Genomic DNA, 16,296 nt, shown 5'->3' on the forward strand with positions numbered 1-16,296 from the left:
TATTTCCATAATGGAAGACCATGCAGCCCTACCTTCACTGCTGTCACTGCAGCCCCTCCTTCCTCCGGCAGGCCCTTTCATTCTCACCTCCCTCCAGCCTGGGGATGAAGGCTGTGGCCTGGCTCTCCTGCTGGTTTGGGAGTTGAGAAGCCACTCAGATCACTCGGATGGATCAGGGAGAGGTAGAAAATAGAAGCAGGGAGACTCCAGCAAGGAAACAGTGGCTGCCTCTATATGCCCCCTCTCTCCAGCTTGGGGGCAGGGGAAGAACCACCAAGGCCTCCTGCAGTGGACAGGGACCTGGGATCAGTCAAGCTCTTTCAGGAGCAGCTGGCCACTTGAGGTAAACCAGGAGCCCCTCCTGGACAGGGGCAGTCCCTGGCTTCTCCATATCACCCAGGCCTGGCCGAGGCCGGGTAGCAGAGGCCCTGTCCCAGGCTGAACTGACTGGGAAACACAGCCCAGTCACTGATGTCTCTCTTACCTGGCCAGGTGTGTGATAGGCACTTGGCCATGAAGGCTTAGAGCTTTAGTTTCTACCTGTGTCAAAGGGAGACCGTCACCCTGTGGATGTGGGACGGCACATGACCATTCTTGGTAAGATGTAAGATGCTTCCACATGTCGAAATTATTACTGACATTCTGCAGAAAAGCAGAATATGTCTATGCAAGAGGAGCCAAAACAGCCAATCTTTGCTCTGTGGCTGTGCCTGCTAAGAGATAATGTCTGCCTTTTAGAAGGGTAAGGACCAGGAGATCTGGGCCATCCTTGCTGCCCACTTTGGTGCAAGTCACTTCTTGGACTGCAGCCGACATAGATACCCACTTGATCTGTTCCCCTACCTGGGGAAAAGTCACCTTCTTATCTTGAACCACCTTTTGGGGGTAGAGGACAAGCTTCATCTGAAAGATGAGAGGGTGCTGAGATTCACAGAGCTGCTGTGAGCCTTCCAAGGCTACAGTTAGGATATGAGGAAGCCAAAGCCGGTGCTGGTGAAACCCACCTGTCCACCCACTGCATACCCAGCTCTGGTCTTGCTCAGTTACTGCCCCATTTGGATGAGCAGCAGAAGGAAGCGGAGGCATCAGGAGGGGCCACAATGAACAGAGACAGGAGAGGAAGGACCCAGGCAAGAAGGGCCTGGCCAGGAATGCAGGGGGCGAGGGGCTCAAAAGCAAGCCCCTGGGTGAGCAGGACAGCACAGGAGGGAGAGCTGCGCAGGCCAAGGCACTTCTGGGCAGGCTCCTTCTGCTTAGAGACTACTCAGAGGCCCCAGTGACCCAGGAGCCAATCCAGGGGCAAGACACTTGAGGACTCTGGTCTTGGGAGCATAAGACTGAACCAGAGCCCACCCCACGGGCTTCCCAGAGGCCAGGCGAGAGAATTCCATCCTGGGCAGAGGGCTGTTCTGGAATCACATATTCCTGTCCTGGCACCGTGGCAGTCTCACTGTACTACCCAATGCTGTCTCATGATGTGTTTGGGCCTCGGTTGATTCATCTATCCAAGGAAAGACCCAGAACCTCAAAGGTCAGCCGGTCTCACCTCCCACCCAGCCAGGGTCAGAGTCCTGCCTGTGGCACCTCTGACAGACGGGCACTCGCCATCACATGAGGCAGGCCATTCCCCATCAGATGGGCCGAAACTACTAGGACCCATCTGATGGGGAGTAGCTCTCACCCTGCCTGGGCCAGGAAGGCATAGAGGAAGCCCTAGGCCACAGAGGGAGCCCCGCACAGGGCTGATTCCATGTTTATTTGCACTAGAGGAGGGGTCACCCTCCTACCACTGCCCGGGGCCTGCCACCTGTCACTCCAGCTGAGGTCGCCTGCTGCTGACTTTGGAATGGAAGGCTCTGCCAGCAGAAGCCTGAGCCTCAGCAAGGAGTCAGGAGGTACTGGCTCCTCCCTCAGAGTAATGGCTTCATGTTGCTTTTAATCAAATGGCATAATGGCTATCAAAGGGCTTAAGAAAATGAAAGCATAACTGAAGGGGGTTATGATGAACATCATTGGCATTAGAACAGCATCCATATTAGAGGCCACCTAATGTGGGCCGAGCCACCGAAGGAGAGTGCTGCGGAGAGGAGGGCACACAGAGACCCCACTCAGTGCCCAGGTTCTCTGGGCAGGTTGGACCACTAGCTGGAGTTGAGGCATGGCTCTCTGAGGTCCTGATGAGACAGAAGACACAAAATTGCTGCAAGAGGAAGGAGGGACAGCTTCCTGACCTCAGCAGAACCCACCTTCCTGGGGTTTCCTGTTTGCAGAAGGCACCTATCAGACCCCTGGTTCCCTGGTGGTGAGGGCCCTGGCGGGCTGGGCTGACAGGGAGCAGTGTGTTCGTTCTGGAAGGCATAGAGAGGCTGTGCTGAACATGGCTGTCTAGTGGGCCCTGCTCACCCCTATGAAGAGGTCTCTGTGAAGCCAGGGGACTCAGGGAGGAAAAAGCACACAGCGGGCCAGAGCCAAAGGGTCTGAGGCAGCCTAGGCTGGCAGGTGAGAGCTGGAGAGGGAGAGCTGGTGGTCCACAGTGGCCTGGCTAGTTCACAGCTGCACTGTGGTGACAGCCAAGGCCATCTACCTGCCAGGGAATGCCAGTGTCCCACCCAGCACCCGGCAGGTGACAGGGCCTCAAAATGTGTACCTTCCCAGGCCCCATGTCCTTTGCTTAGGCATCTCAGACAGAAGGCCCAAGCTTCTCCTCCCGCCTGTGAAGGTCAGCTCCAGAGCCTTGTGCCCGGTGAGCGCCTCGTGCAGCAGCCCAGGGCCAGGTGGGCCAGGCCCACTCACCTACGATCTCGTTCTCCTCCAGGTTGATGGTCTCCAGCGCCGGCAGGGCGGTGAGCTGCTCAGGGAAGTCCTGGAACTGGTTCCGGGACAGGTCAATGGCCTTGAGGTGCTGCAGGGCACTGACCTCGCTGGGGAGGCGGTGCAGGAAGTTCCCCTCCAGGCGGAGCTCTGCCATGTGCAGGGAAGGAGAGAGAACAGGATGAGGAGGGGGACACCCCGAGACCACAGTGACTGCCCGCTGTGGCTCTCACCCTGCCTGGGCCAGGAAGACATAGAGGAAGCCCTAGGCCACAGAGGGAGCCCCGCACAGGGCTGATTCCATGTTTATTTGCGCTAGACAAGGGGTCACCCTCCTACCACTGCTCGGGGCCTGCCACCTGTCACTCCAGCTGAGGTCGCCTGCTGCTGGCTTTGGAATGGAAGGCTCTCCCAGCAGAAGCCTGGGCCTCAGCGAGGCGTCAAGAGATACTGGCTCCTCCCTCAGACAAAGCTTCAACTCCAGGCCCTGAAGGGGCAGGTCAGGATGGGCAGCCTCTCCCCCTCGGGGCTCCCCATACTCCATTTAGGGGACACCACTCTCCATGGCCCTCCCTGCTCAAGGGGCCACCAGGGGCAGCCACATTCTTTCAGTGTCATGTGCCCCTTCTCCCCTGGCCAACCACAGCTGACCCAACATGGGTGAGTTCCTGCTCTGAGAGCAGCCGCTCTGAAAGTTGGCTAGAGACCTGTGCAGGGACCTGCGTCGGAAGGCAGCTGGGTGTGGGGAGTCCCTCTGCTGGGAACCCGGCTGAGGCAGTGCCAAGAGATGGTGTGGGCTGAAGCTGAGATGCCGCAATCTAGTGAGAGAAGCCAGGTGCCCACAGGGCCCTGTGCAGGGAGGAGAGCTGGGGGGCAGGAAGCAAGGGCAGCAGGTGGCAGAGAAGCACAGCCCAGGGATGATGGGAGGAGGACCTGGAGTCCCCATGCTTGGGTATACACCTGCCGTGCCCCTACTTTCACTGTTCTCCCTGAGGACATTATTTAATCCCCGCAGAAAGGACATCGTCTCACCTGTAGAAAGGAGCCCTATCTCTAGGGCTGTGGGAAGATTAATCTGTGAACACGGGTGAAGCAGCATGACAGGGAGAGGCAGAGCTGAGGCCCTGGGGGCTGCCCAGTCCCCGTCCAGGTGTGGCCTTACAGTGAGTCTCTCCCCACCTTGTCTGGCCCGAGGGAAACTGAGGCCCAGAAATGCTGAGTAACCTGAAGAATGTCCCCCAGTTCTTCTCCCAGGGCTGGCTTTGTGGGCATGGGGCCAGTGTATTCACACGAGGTCTCACGATCAGAAGGGCCCCACACTTGGGGTGGAATGCCCTGTATGGCCATCTTGAAAGTCTTAATAATTTTATCCTTGAATCTGTATTTTGTCAGTGGAGCTGGGTCATGGAGTCTGAGCTCGCACATGATCCACCTCCTACTGCCTCCGCCGGATGGCAGCCGGCTCTCCCGCCTGGCCTCCCCCTCCCCATCCCTGCTCTGCAATGACACTGCAGCCCTCCACCTCAGCAGGGAGGGTCACAGTCGGGCGTGTGTTCCATGTGTCTCAGGGTGGAACACGCAGGCAGCAGCTCTCCCTCACCCTCACTCAGGGCCCCTGGGGCTTAGCAGGAGTGAGCCTCTTACCCACCCCTGAGCTAGGTACTGAGCAGGTCCTGACGCACAGGTTTAAAGAGCCTTGGAGTTGCCTGCCTGCCATGGCTGAGGGTGGTGGACACTTAGGAAGGGAAAACCCGGCTCAGCTTCTTCAGATCACCCCAGGCCAGGGTGGAAGGCAGTCAGTCCAGCATCTGGTAAGAGCAGAAACCTAGCAGCTGTCAGGCCTGAGGGTGGCTGCGTGGGTGCCCTGCATTGTGGACGACGCCCCTGGGCCCTCTGAGTCTGTCCTTCCTCCCTTCCGCCTTCTAACCTTCCTGAGTCTGGTTTGAGTTTGTCCTTCTGGCCTACTCCAGGCACCTCCGGAGAAAATAAGCCACAAAATATGAATTATATAATTTCATGATTCTACACATGATTTTAATGCTCTCATAATTACACTTAAAACTGGCATTCCACAACATAAAGATAAATGGTAACATTCATGCTAAATTTTGATCTTTCCTTACTTAGAACGACATGAAATAGTAAATGAAAGGCACCATGACACGCTGAGAGAGACTGCAAAAGAAAGGGAAAAGCTTCCTATGTAACTTTTAGAAAAATGACCCCTGATTTCTGGAGTCATTTCTCTCTGTGCCCCACCAGTTTTGCAGCTGGCCCTGCCCCGCTCAGTGCTCCATGCCTGCTCTTCCACAGCCCCACAACGCAGCTGCTCTGAGCTCCCCACAGCCCCTCCCAGGTATCTCAGAAGCTGCTGGCCCAGGCTCTCTCACGCTATAGGGCCAGACCCCACACACAGCTCTGCAGGGCCACCAGGATAACCGCCAGAGGGAGGGGAGGAGAATCTCTCCTTGCTTGATTTTGTTATCCCCAGTTTTTTGACATGTTCAGAATTTTTTTTTTTTTTTTTTTTTTTTGTTGAGACGGAGTCTCGCTCTGTCGCCCAGGCTGGAATGCAGTGGCTGGATCTCAGCTCACTGCAAGCTCCGCCTCCCGGGTTTACGCCATTCTCCTGCCTCAGCCTCCCGAGTAGCTGGGATTACAGGCGCCCGCCACCTTGCCCGGCTAGTTTTTTGTATTTTTAGTAGAGACGGGGTTTCACCATGTTAGCCAGGATGGTCTCGATCTCCTGACCTCGTGATCCGCCCGTCTCGGCCTCCCAAAGTGCTGGGATTACAGGCTTGAGCCACCGTGCCCAGCCTCAGAATTTTTTTTAAATGGCCTTTTATCAAACCAATTCAGGCATGAGTCTAATTATATCCCCACAGTGGCTGAGAAAAATAAGAAGCATCTACCCCTGGAGACATTTCCAAGAGCTGCTGGGAGCTGGCCCCTGTGTGCAGTGTTGAGGGTCACGGTTGATGCGGCCGTGGAAGCTGATGTGGGGGCTGTGATGGTTAATTTTCTGTGTCAACTTGACTAGGCTAAGGGATGCCCAGATAGCTGACATGATTTCTGGATGTGTCTGTGAGGTTTTTCTGGAGGAGATCAGCATTTAAATGGGTGGATTGAGTAAAGATCTCAGGCATGTGTGGTGGCTCATGACTGTAATCCCAGCAGTTTGGGAGGCTGAGGCAGACGGATCGTTTGAAGTCAGGAGTTCGAGACCAGCCTGGCCAACATGGTGAAACCCTGTCTCTACTAAAACTACAAAAATTAGCCAGGCAGGGTGGCATGTGCCTGTAATCCCAGCTTCTTGAGAGGCTGAGGCATGAGAATCCAAGGCATAAGAATCCCAGGAGGCAGAGGTTGCAGTAGCTGAGATCGTACCACTGCACTCCAGCCTGGGCTACAAAACGAGACTCTGTCTTAAAAAAAAAAAAAAAGAAAGTCATAATGATAGCTGACACCTATTACTACACTAATAGAGCACTACTACATTTGAGGCACTTGCTCTAGGGATTTACATGTAATCATCATTGTGATTTTTCTATAACCCATTACCATCAATTTACAAAGAGGTGAAATAACTTGCCCAAGATCACAGAAACCCGAACTTCTCCACAAGGTATGTGACTTTCCTCTCCCAACCCCCAAATCAGGATTTGAACCCCAGTCAGCCGCGTCCAGAGCCTGACTCCTCGTCTCATCAATCACTGTCCTGTCTCATGGGCTCTGCATCTGTCCCTTCCCCCAAGAGAAGCAGGCCACCGTGACAACCTCACTTCATCCAGTTTTGCGCCCCTAATCCCTTCAATACCTGTTCTCAGAATACATAACCAGCAAATCCTTGCTTATTCAGTGGCCAGAGAATGACAAGAGGGGAACCAGGAAGGACCTGGTTATGTTCTAACTCATCAGTTGTCCTTGGGCCCATCCTCTTTCCAGGTGACCTCACGAGAAGGTCTTTCCTGCCCATTTATCACAGGCTGTGATGATGAGCTGAGAGGGATGTAAAAGGCAGGATGAACCACATAAGTCACATACTTACTAAGCACCTACTATATGCTTAGCCTTGTAACTGAATGTAAAAAGGGTAATCTTTGTTTTTTGGAGGTTTTTTTGAGATGGAGTTTTGTTCTTTCGCCCAGGCTGAAGTGAAGTGGTACAGTCTTGGCTCACTGCAACCTCTGCTCCCTGGATTCAAGCAATTCTCCTGCCTCAGCCTCCCAAGTAGCTGGGATTATAGGCACCTGCCACCACACCCGGCTAATATTTGTATTTTTAGTAGAGACAGGGTTTTGCCATGTTGGCCAGGCTGGTCTCGAACTCCTGACCACAGGTGATACACCCGCCTCGACCTTCCAAAGTGCTAGGATTACAGGCATGAGCCACCGTGCCCGGCCAGAAAAGGGTAATCTTTGAAAATTAAATACACTCAACAAGGCCAGGCACAGTGGCTCACGCCTGTAATCACAGCACTTTGGGAGGCCAAGGTGGGTGGATCACTTGGGGCCAGGAGTTCAAGACCAGCCTGCACAACATGGCGAAACTGTCTCTACTAAAAATATAAAAATCAGCCAGGCATGGTGGTACACAGCTGTAATACTAGCTACTCAGGAGCTGCAGCAGGAGAATTGCTTGAACCCGGGAGGTGGAGGTTGCAGTGAGCCAAGATCGCACCACTGCATTCCAGTCTGGGCAACAGAGTGAGAGCGAGAATCTGTTAGAGATACAAGACATGTGACACTTGGTTCCTGGATTATGGAACCTTTGCAGAAACAAAACTGAAAGCCAACATGAAAGCAGGACTCAAAAGGGAAAATAAGAGAGGGTCAGTGCAGCTGTGACACACGGATTGCAGGAAGCCAATCAGAGCCAATGATGCCAAAACAGCCTCCACTTACTCAACAAATATTACTCAGCACCTACCACAGGGCAGGCTCTGCTAGACAGCGGGAAATCATGGCTAATGAGACGGACTAGATCCCAACCTTAACAAGCTTACAGATGAGTGCAGGGAGAAATAGTAAACAAGAAAAGAAGGTTATTTCAGATTGCTGGAAAGGCATTTGAGGTCAGAGTAAAAAAAAAACAGTTCTGCAAAAAGCCCACGGAAGAACTATCTTCTTCTTGTTGTTGTTTTATTGCAATGGTTAGAACTTTGAGGATGAGAGTGGACATCCTTGCCTTGTTCCCAGCTTGCGGGAAAGCCTTTCATCATTAAGTCTGATGTTAGCTGTAGGATTTTTGAAGATGCTCTTTACCAAGTTGAGGTAGTTTCCCTGCATTCCTAGTGTACTGAGAGTTGAAGTTTGTCAAAGGCTTGTTCTTTGTCAAATGATATGATTGTGTGATTCTTCTTCTTAAACATTTTTTTTTTTTCTTTTTGAGATGGAGTCTGGCTCTGTCCCCCAGACTGGAGTGCAGTGGCGCGATCTCAGCTCACTGCAACTTCCGCCTTCCAAGTTCAAGAGATTCTCCTGTCTCAGCCTCCCGAGTAGCTGGATTATAGGTGCATGCTGCCACTACACCCAGCTAATTTTTTGTATTTTAGTAGAGATGGGATTTCCCCATGTTGCCCAGGCTGGTCTTGAACTCCTGAGCTCAGGCAATCCACCGACCTCAGCCTCCCAAAGTGCTAGGATTATAGGCGTGACCCACCTCACCCAGCCTAGCCTTTTCATATAATAGATTACACTGATTGATTTCTAAAGTTGGACCCAGCCTTGCACACCTGGAATAATTAATAAATCCCACTTACACATGTCATATATTCTTTTTATACACTGCTGAATTTGACTGGTAATATTTTGCTGAGAATCTTTCCATCTATGTTCATGGGAAATACTGGTCTATATTTTCTTTTACTTTCACATTTTTGGTACTGTCTTTGTCTGCATTTGATATCAGAGTAATCTCAGCTTCCTAGCATGGATTGGGAAGTATGCCCTTCTCTTCTATTTTCTGGAAGAGGCTGTGTAAAATTGATGTGAATTCTCATTTTAAAAGTTTGATAGAATTCCCCAATGCAATCATCTGGGCTTGGAGATTTCTTCTTTGAGATCTTTTTATTTATGAATTCCACTTATTTGATAGTCATAGGTCTATTCAGGTTGTCTATTTCATCTTGGCTGAGTTTTCGTGGTTTGTGGTTTTCAATAACATGGTCCATTTCTTCTAAGTTGCCAGATTTATAAGAATAAAGTTGTTTATAATAAACCTGGTAGGTTTTGAGTGGGAACAAAACCATGGAGCTGCTTCTAGGCCCCCTCCCCAAGGGAGGGCAAAGAGAGCAGATTCCTGGGAATGGATGTCCCACCCCTGTCAGTCACCCTCTTGCCCAAACCCGAGGGCTTTATGAATGTCAGCGTATGTGCCAAATTCCACCCAAATTGTTAGAGTACATCTCCAGGTAGCCAAATCTGAGCTCCATGGGAAGGAAGAATTCCAGGAAAAGGCCTTGAATTGGACAGAATGGGGCATGCATCCTGATGTGGGGGGTGGGGCTGGCAAAACAGCAAGTTCTCCCTAGCCATACAGCTTCACTTCTCAGAAGCCATGGCCCAGCAGGGTCTCTGAGTTGCTTCTGTTCCCACCGTGGTGTCTACTGCTCTACCCAAGCTGCCTGTATCACGAGCTCTAAAAATCCTTTGTGTAGTAAGGTGGGGTATATATACACAATCAGTTAAAAACAGTCTCTCAGCATTAGCTGAGAAGCAGGTGACCACACTACCTGCTTCCATGGTAAAGAGCCTGACCGGGGACCCGGGGACCCTGAACTGTGGTCTCGCCCTGCATCTTCTTGGAGGCAGGTCAGAAAAGCCACTTCTCCCTTCTGAGCCTCAGGGTCCCCATCCGTGAAGACATGGACTTGGGGATCTCTCCAGTTCTTTTCTCACTGAAATTCCTTGTGGAGAGACAGATTCCTAGGACTGGACCATTGTCCTGACTACTTGACCAGAGACCTCTCTTGTCGACAACTAAGGCCCCCAGTGTCTTCACCATCACCGTATCAGAAGCATCATTCATCAAGAATCTTGCATGCACCAAACCCTACACGGGGCGCCTTATATGCATTATCTCCAACCTCACAAAATCACTATGGAGTAGATGTTTCCCCATTTCTCAGATAGGGAAACTGAGGCCCACAAAGGCCAACTAGGGCCAGCAAGGCTGCTGATGCCTTAGCTTTCTTTTTCTCTTATATGGCCCCAAACCGGGCACTTAAGGTTTTCTCTATTTTTTCCAGTTCAGAGGAAGAACAAAAGCGTGGCCAAAGCCCCAGCCACGGGATCAGCCAGTGTTTTGGGCTTCCAGCCTAACACAGCCACAGCCACATCTGGCTTCGCTTCTCCCCTCTGGAAGTCACAGCACCCAGGCCATCTGCCCAAGGTCTCACTGCCCCCTCTTCTGGACAGAGAGGGCTGAGATCTTCTGGTCCCAGAAGATTGCATTAGGGGTTCCAAAGATTCTTCCTGCACTCAGGCCAGGGTTCAGAGTGGAACAACCAGGGCTCCCAGGATGGGCCGGGGCTCTGGAAAAAGACCCCACTCCATTCCACTCCCAAGGTTCTACCCAGCCTGAGAGCAGCCCCCATCATGACATTTCCTTATTGATTACACCTACTGAACTGTGGTTTCCGGTGTCTGTTAAATGGACCTCTTCTTCCCCAAGTTCCTCTTACTACTTCCTGTACCATCCTTATCTTGGACAATTGCCAAGGCTGACTCAGAGGCCTTAGATTAACCCCAGCCGAGAGAGAAGCTTGCCGATTCCATTAAGGGACAGACAAAGCTGGCCTGCAGTAATTATACAACCCATGCTCAAAGGAATGTGCCAGCTCCAAAAATATCTGCTCACCAGAGCTCAATCAGCACCTCAGCTCTGAACCTGCGTCAATGAGCAATCACAGTCCCTGACTGCACGGACTCCCCCACAGGGCAGAGTCAGATGGTCAGGTAGGCAGTGTCCTTCCAACAGCCCATGCTCAGTGCTGAGGAGGCTTCACACAGAGACAGCTGCTGCCCACAGGGGTCAGAGGGCATTTCCAGATGCCACACTCACTCCTCAGGGGTGAACAAGGGGAAGGGGAGAAAAAGCACTTTTAACTAGGTCTGGAACAGACTAAAATGAAGTACTAAACATTTGGCCTCCGTGAAAAGACTAAGGCAGGCCAGGTGCGGTGGCTCACGCCTGTAATCCCAACACTTTGGGAGGCTGAGACAGGCAGATCACTTGAGTCTAGGAGTTCAAGACTAGTCTGGGCAACATGGCAAGACCCTGTCTCCACAAATAATACAAAAAAATTAGCTGGGTGTGATGGTGTGCCATAGTCCCAGCTAGTCAGGAGGCTAATGTGAGATCACTTGAGCCCAGGAGGCAGAGGTTATAGTGAGCTGAGATTGCACCACTGCACTCCAGCCTGGGTGACAGAGGGAGACCTGTTCCAAAAAAAAAAAGACTAAGGTAGCTCTTTTTTCTTGCTGTGTGACCTTGGGCAAGTTACTTGTTACTTATGCTCTGTTTGCTTACAATAGTATCTACCCGTGGTATATTATAAATGCTACTATTATGAAGTATATTTATATTTATATAGGCATGGAATATCTCTAGTACTGGTAATGGTGGTTGTCTCTGGACATGGACTTAGATGTCTGGGGACAGGAGTAGAAGAGCAGCCTTATTTTTCCTACTATCCTTTCAATCTTCAAAATATCACATTGTGTGCATCTACTGCCTAATCAAAAATAAGTAAGTAAATAGGATATGCTTTTCAAATGAAGCCTTAGAGCTCTGGAGGTGTGGCAGAGAGATAAACAGCAACTAGAGAGGTGCTCGGGAATGGGTAAGAAGGGCAGAGGCAGGTATGAAAACATCTGAATCGCAGAGCTGGGAGCAAAGGAGAGCTGCACGTAGAGCCTGGAAGAGGGAAGTGAAGGGAAACTGCAAAGTCTTCTGCCTTACAGGGTTGCAAGAAGTGTTAGCTTGGGCTCTGGAGAACAGAGGTACCAGAGGCCCAGAGTCACACTGTCCTGGTGTTCCAGGTGTGCCCTCCTCCGCCAACACACTGTACAGAGTTCTGGGCTGGGGGTGTAAGGGGGCTGTTGAGGTCTGCTGGTTTCTAGGGGTGGTTAAGATACAGGATGGAAGAGATGCTCTCCTGCTGGTGCAGCAGTAATACATCTCCAGGCTGCCCCAACTCCCCTTCACAGGGAATTTAACTTATTTTTTCTAGCTCTGTAGGTTGGTTGGTCTCTGCTGCGTGGTTCTTCCGCTATATGTAGCAGAGCCTTAAAATGCCCTCTGACCTCAGTGATCCCGTCTCTGGGATTCTACTAAGGATGCCGAAGCCCATGACACTTGGGTTCCTTAGCACTACTAGGAAGGGCTGACCCACTGCCCAGAAGCAGCCATGCAGGGGTCACAAACAGTTTGGCCTTTGCTTCACTGAGGTCATCCAGGTAGCTCCAGGGGTAGGGCACTCTTGAGGACTGATGGCAAAAACTGAGCAGAAGGCCACACTTTGTCACTGCCTTGATATCAGGTAGGGAATCTTGATCATCTGCAATTGGGGTCTGCCCCTTGCGCGTAACTCAGGGGAGATAGACTTTCCCAGACCCCACTATTCCAGTGCTGGGCTGCACTGAAGGCACCAGAAAATGTGCTTCTGGCCGGGTGCTGTGGCTCAGGCCTATTATCCCAACACTTTGAGAAGACAAGATGGGTGGATCATCTGAGGCCAGGAGTTTGAGACCAGCCTGGCCAGCATGGTTAAACCCTGTCTCTACTAAAAATACAAAAATTAGCCAGGCATGGTGGCAGGTGCCTGTAATCCCAGCTACTTGGGAGGCTGAGGCAGGAGAATCAGTTGAACCTGGGAGGTGGAGGTGGCAGTGAGCAGAGATAGTGCCACTGCACTCCAGCCTGGGCGACAGAGCGAGACTCCCTCTTAAAAAAAAAAAAAAAGAAAAGAAAAGAAAGAAAACGAAAAAGAAAATGTGTTTCTGACAGAGTAGATCTGCCTGAGCCCAGGCTACAACCAAAACCTCAGCATCCCACCAAACTCACAGACCTTCCATGTCTGCCCGGCTCTCCCAGCACATTTCTGGGCCCCCCTTTTCTTTTCTTTTTTGTCCACTAAGTAACATCAGCTATTTAAAAGAGTAAACCCAGAGGGTTGAAGTGAAGTAGGAAGTTGGGGAGGAACAGCGCACTGTGACCCCACCACCCTAACAGCCTTTCTGAGGACGGTTCCCTTGCTCCCCAGGTTTGGAAATGTAATGTGCCCGAAGAACACCCACCTTCTCTTCCCTCCCCAGAACACCAGAAAATAAGTCCTGTGGGGCCCTGACATACACTGTTCACTGGCACACCCCCTTCCCACCCCCAAATACCGCCTAAGACTCCTGACCACGCGTGGACAGCAGCAGCTTTGATGGTATGGCCTGAGGAACAGAGGGGCCCGCCCCATCCTCACCACCCTGGCCTGTCAGCATGGACTCAGTTGCTTTAAACTAGCTTCTCCATGCCCTCTGCCCACACCCACCCCAGGCACCAGGCATGTAGGGCCTTTGGAGCAGGAAGACCACTCCCCAAGGTGTGCAGAGAGTAGCCGAGGCTGAGGCGTGGCCCCTCTCGCACCAAGGCGGTTGCCAGAGGTAAAGATAAAGCCTGGCGCCTCACTCCCGCCTGTCCTAATTGCTGAGATAATGAGGAAAATTGCCCCATTTTATCTGGCAGGCACCAGGAGCTGCTGCCTGGAGAGCCCTGTGGCGAGGGTAAGGGGCGGCCCAGTGAGCAGCCAAGAGCCCTCTGCACACAGGTTCCCCCCAGGTGTCATGCACCCCGTGGGCTTGCCCTGGGCACATCTCCAAGGTCACCCCTGGGAGGGCCTGGCTCTGAGGAGGAAACCACACCTCCTCCTGGAGTTTATGGCTGGCTGGCATCTCCCTGCCAGGGACAGTGTAAGGAATACACACTTGGGGAAACAGAAAGAGACAAGAAGCCTGCTGCTGCTGAAAAATCAGAGAAAATGAGCCGTGAGCCCCAGGGAACAGCTCAACACATTGCTGGATGCTCCCCAACTACTCACAAGCCCTCTGGGGCCCAGTTCCACCAGCCTGTGTTGCTTCCAGATGCAGGGTCTTGGGGTCAGCAAGTCTCCATGGAGGTCTCAGGCCGGCTGACTGGAGCAACCCACCTTCCGGTCCTCCCGTACCCACACGCACCTGCTCCCGACCAACCAAAGCCCGCCTCCTGCCCTGCAGCAGCCACAGCAGCCACCTCCTGTTGCCCTGGCCCAAGCCCAAGCTCTTGAGGTGAGGGAACTCATTGTTTTGGAGGGCAGAAAGAGCTTGCAACCTTCCTTATGACTCAGCTTTGAGGCCCTGCCTGTTCCGTGCCTTCCCGGCCTGGCCTCACACTGCTTCTCCCTGCTAGGATGCTTCTCTCGGCCTTTTCCACAGGGCCTATCCTCTCCCAACCTCCCAGAACTCTTTCCAAATGTTCCCGCCCAGGCAGATGACTCCTTCCAGCCAGTACCTAAAAACACACCATCCCTCTGCTCTGTTAGTAACACTCAGTCTTGTACCATTTTTCTAGTTATTTCCCAAACACACCTTTCACTGTAGCAAAAGATGCTATAGAAACTCCTTCTTATTTACCTAGTAAAGCCCTTCTCATCTGTCAAATCCACGCTTTAAGCCATTTCCTCTGGAGGTTTTCTGATTCCCTGCTCACTGAAGGCAGAACTGACTTCCACCGCCTGGACACCCACAGACCGTGGGCAAACGTCTGCTGCACCGCCCCTCACATTATGTATGACATGGTGTCTGCTCATAAACCTGCTTACCCTGCAAGATAGGGAGCTCCTCCGGGGCCACATCCAGCTCTGTTTTCTTATCCTTCCCAAATGACACAGGTGCTACCAGGACTAAATGACATGATGCAGGGAGAATGCTCAGCATGGAGCCGGGAGAGCTGAGCACCCTGTGAATTTGGGCTCTGCTGTTATCACTCACCCATGCATCCCTACAGCCACACCAAACCCAATGCCTGTGGGAATCCGCTGGATTGAGCTGACGGGCAGGAGTGTGAGAGACTGAATATACAAACAGACAATGACCAGGCCAAATATAAAAACAGAATTCCACTCACAACCCACAGTAGCCTGCCCAGGAAACCAACCCACGATCCACAGTAACCAGCCAGGATGCCAGCCTGCCATACGTCAGATTTGTGAGAAGTCAGACTGCTACCTCTAGCAATCATCCAGGAGGCCAAACAATAATCCCTTAACAACTGGTCCCAAGTGGCCGGGACTCAATTAATAACTAACAGCTTCCCAATTTTTGTCCCCACTTCCAATTAACCAACAAGAGAAAGCCAATATGCTCCCCTCGTCAATCGCAGAGGATGCTCCGCCTCTAGTTAGAACTCCCCCATGCCAACAATCAGAGAGTACCTGAAGTCTTCCCTTTTTTCCACTCTACCACTCTGCTGCCTGCCTTTGAGTCTCTGCCAACACACAAGTGATGGTGGCTGACTCCTTCGCTGTAGCAAGCTCTGAATACATAGCCTTTGCTTTTCTCATTTGGCTGGGCTTCGTTTATTGCCATAGCTGTGTCTCCTACACCTCTGGCCTGGCAGTCCCGGGACACACTCACTAAAAAGAGCTAAGCTAGAGGAAGAGGGGAAACAGGGATACAGGAGCAGAAGGGACAGAAGAGCCACAGCAGGACATGGGGACACTCTCTGCAGGGCCCACCTGCTATCAGACCAATTCCATGTGTGCCCTTGGCTTTCTCGCGTCTTGTTTTTTCCTTCCATAAAATGGATAAAGGATATCAAGGGGATGGAATCACTTAGAGATGACTCACCCCTGCCAGGGCCTTGGCCCTTGCAGAAGAGTCCCCAGAGCAGCCCCTGGAAACATTGTGACAGGCAGGGAGGAAGCAGCTTGTTCCCTCCCCAGCACCAAGGCAGCCCACCTTTGTCAGGCACCCAGAGGAGGACACAGCAGGCCTGCTGAGCTCAGTAAGGCCTGTTTAAGCCTCCTCTTCACACATAAAAGAAGAGGGCTTTTCTATTTGAAAGAGAAACCAGAACAAAGGCTCAGGCCCAGAGCCATCTCTCAAGGTAGGGTGAGAGCCCAACAGGGTGCTCAGCTCCCACCCCCGCTGCTGCTACCACATCCCTCAATCCGCTGCCTCTGTGAATTCGATTAGCAGGCACTTTGTGATTCGAGGCAGCAGGAGGGAGTCAGGAGCCACTGGCAGCAGGGAAGGAGTTCAAACAGCATTTTCAACAGACTTCTGACCAGAAGGTGCTATGTAAATATATTTCCGCATCCCACAGGTGCACGGGCTAAGTGGCATTTCTCTGGTACATTTCCCCGTGCCCTCTGGAGAGGGCCTACTTACTCATCCCACAAGGCACTCCCCAAATGTCAAGCACTTTCAAAGCTCTTGCGTCCATACCCAGGCT

The 16,296-nt window shown here is 52.1% G+C and overlaps 1 protein-coding gene across 6 annotated transcripts in view; it reads right to left on the reverse strand.

The window, feature by feature from the left end:
* Positions 1 to 16,296, reverse strand: part of LRRC20 (leucine rich repeat containing 20) — an 89,085-nt gene that overhangs the window by 26,487 nt on the left and 46,302 nt on the right. For all 6 annotated transcript variants that reach the window (XM_033208662.1, XM_033208658.1, XM_033208659.1 and 3 more), the window contains one exon: positions 2,794 to 2,961. In XM_033208662.1, coding sequence (XP_033064553.1) covers positions 2,794 to 2,961 — 168 coding nt within the window. The remainder of the gene's footprint in view (positions 1 to 2,793; positions 2,962 to 16,296) is intronic.

This window comes from Trachypithecus francoisi, unplaced genomic scaffold (assembly GCF_009764315.1).
Source record: "Trachypithecus francoisi isolate TF-2019V2 unplaced genomic scaffold, Tfra_2.0 Lachesis_group9, whole genome shotgun sequence".
In the NCBI taxonomy this organism is placed as follows: domain Eukaryota; kingdom Metazoa; phylum Chordata; class Mammalia; order Primates; family Cercopithecidae; genus Trachypithecus; species Trachypithecus francoisi.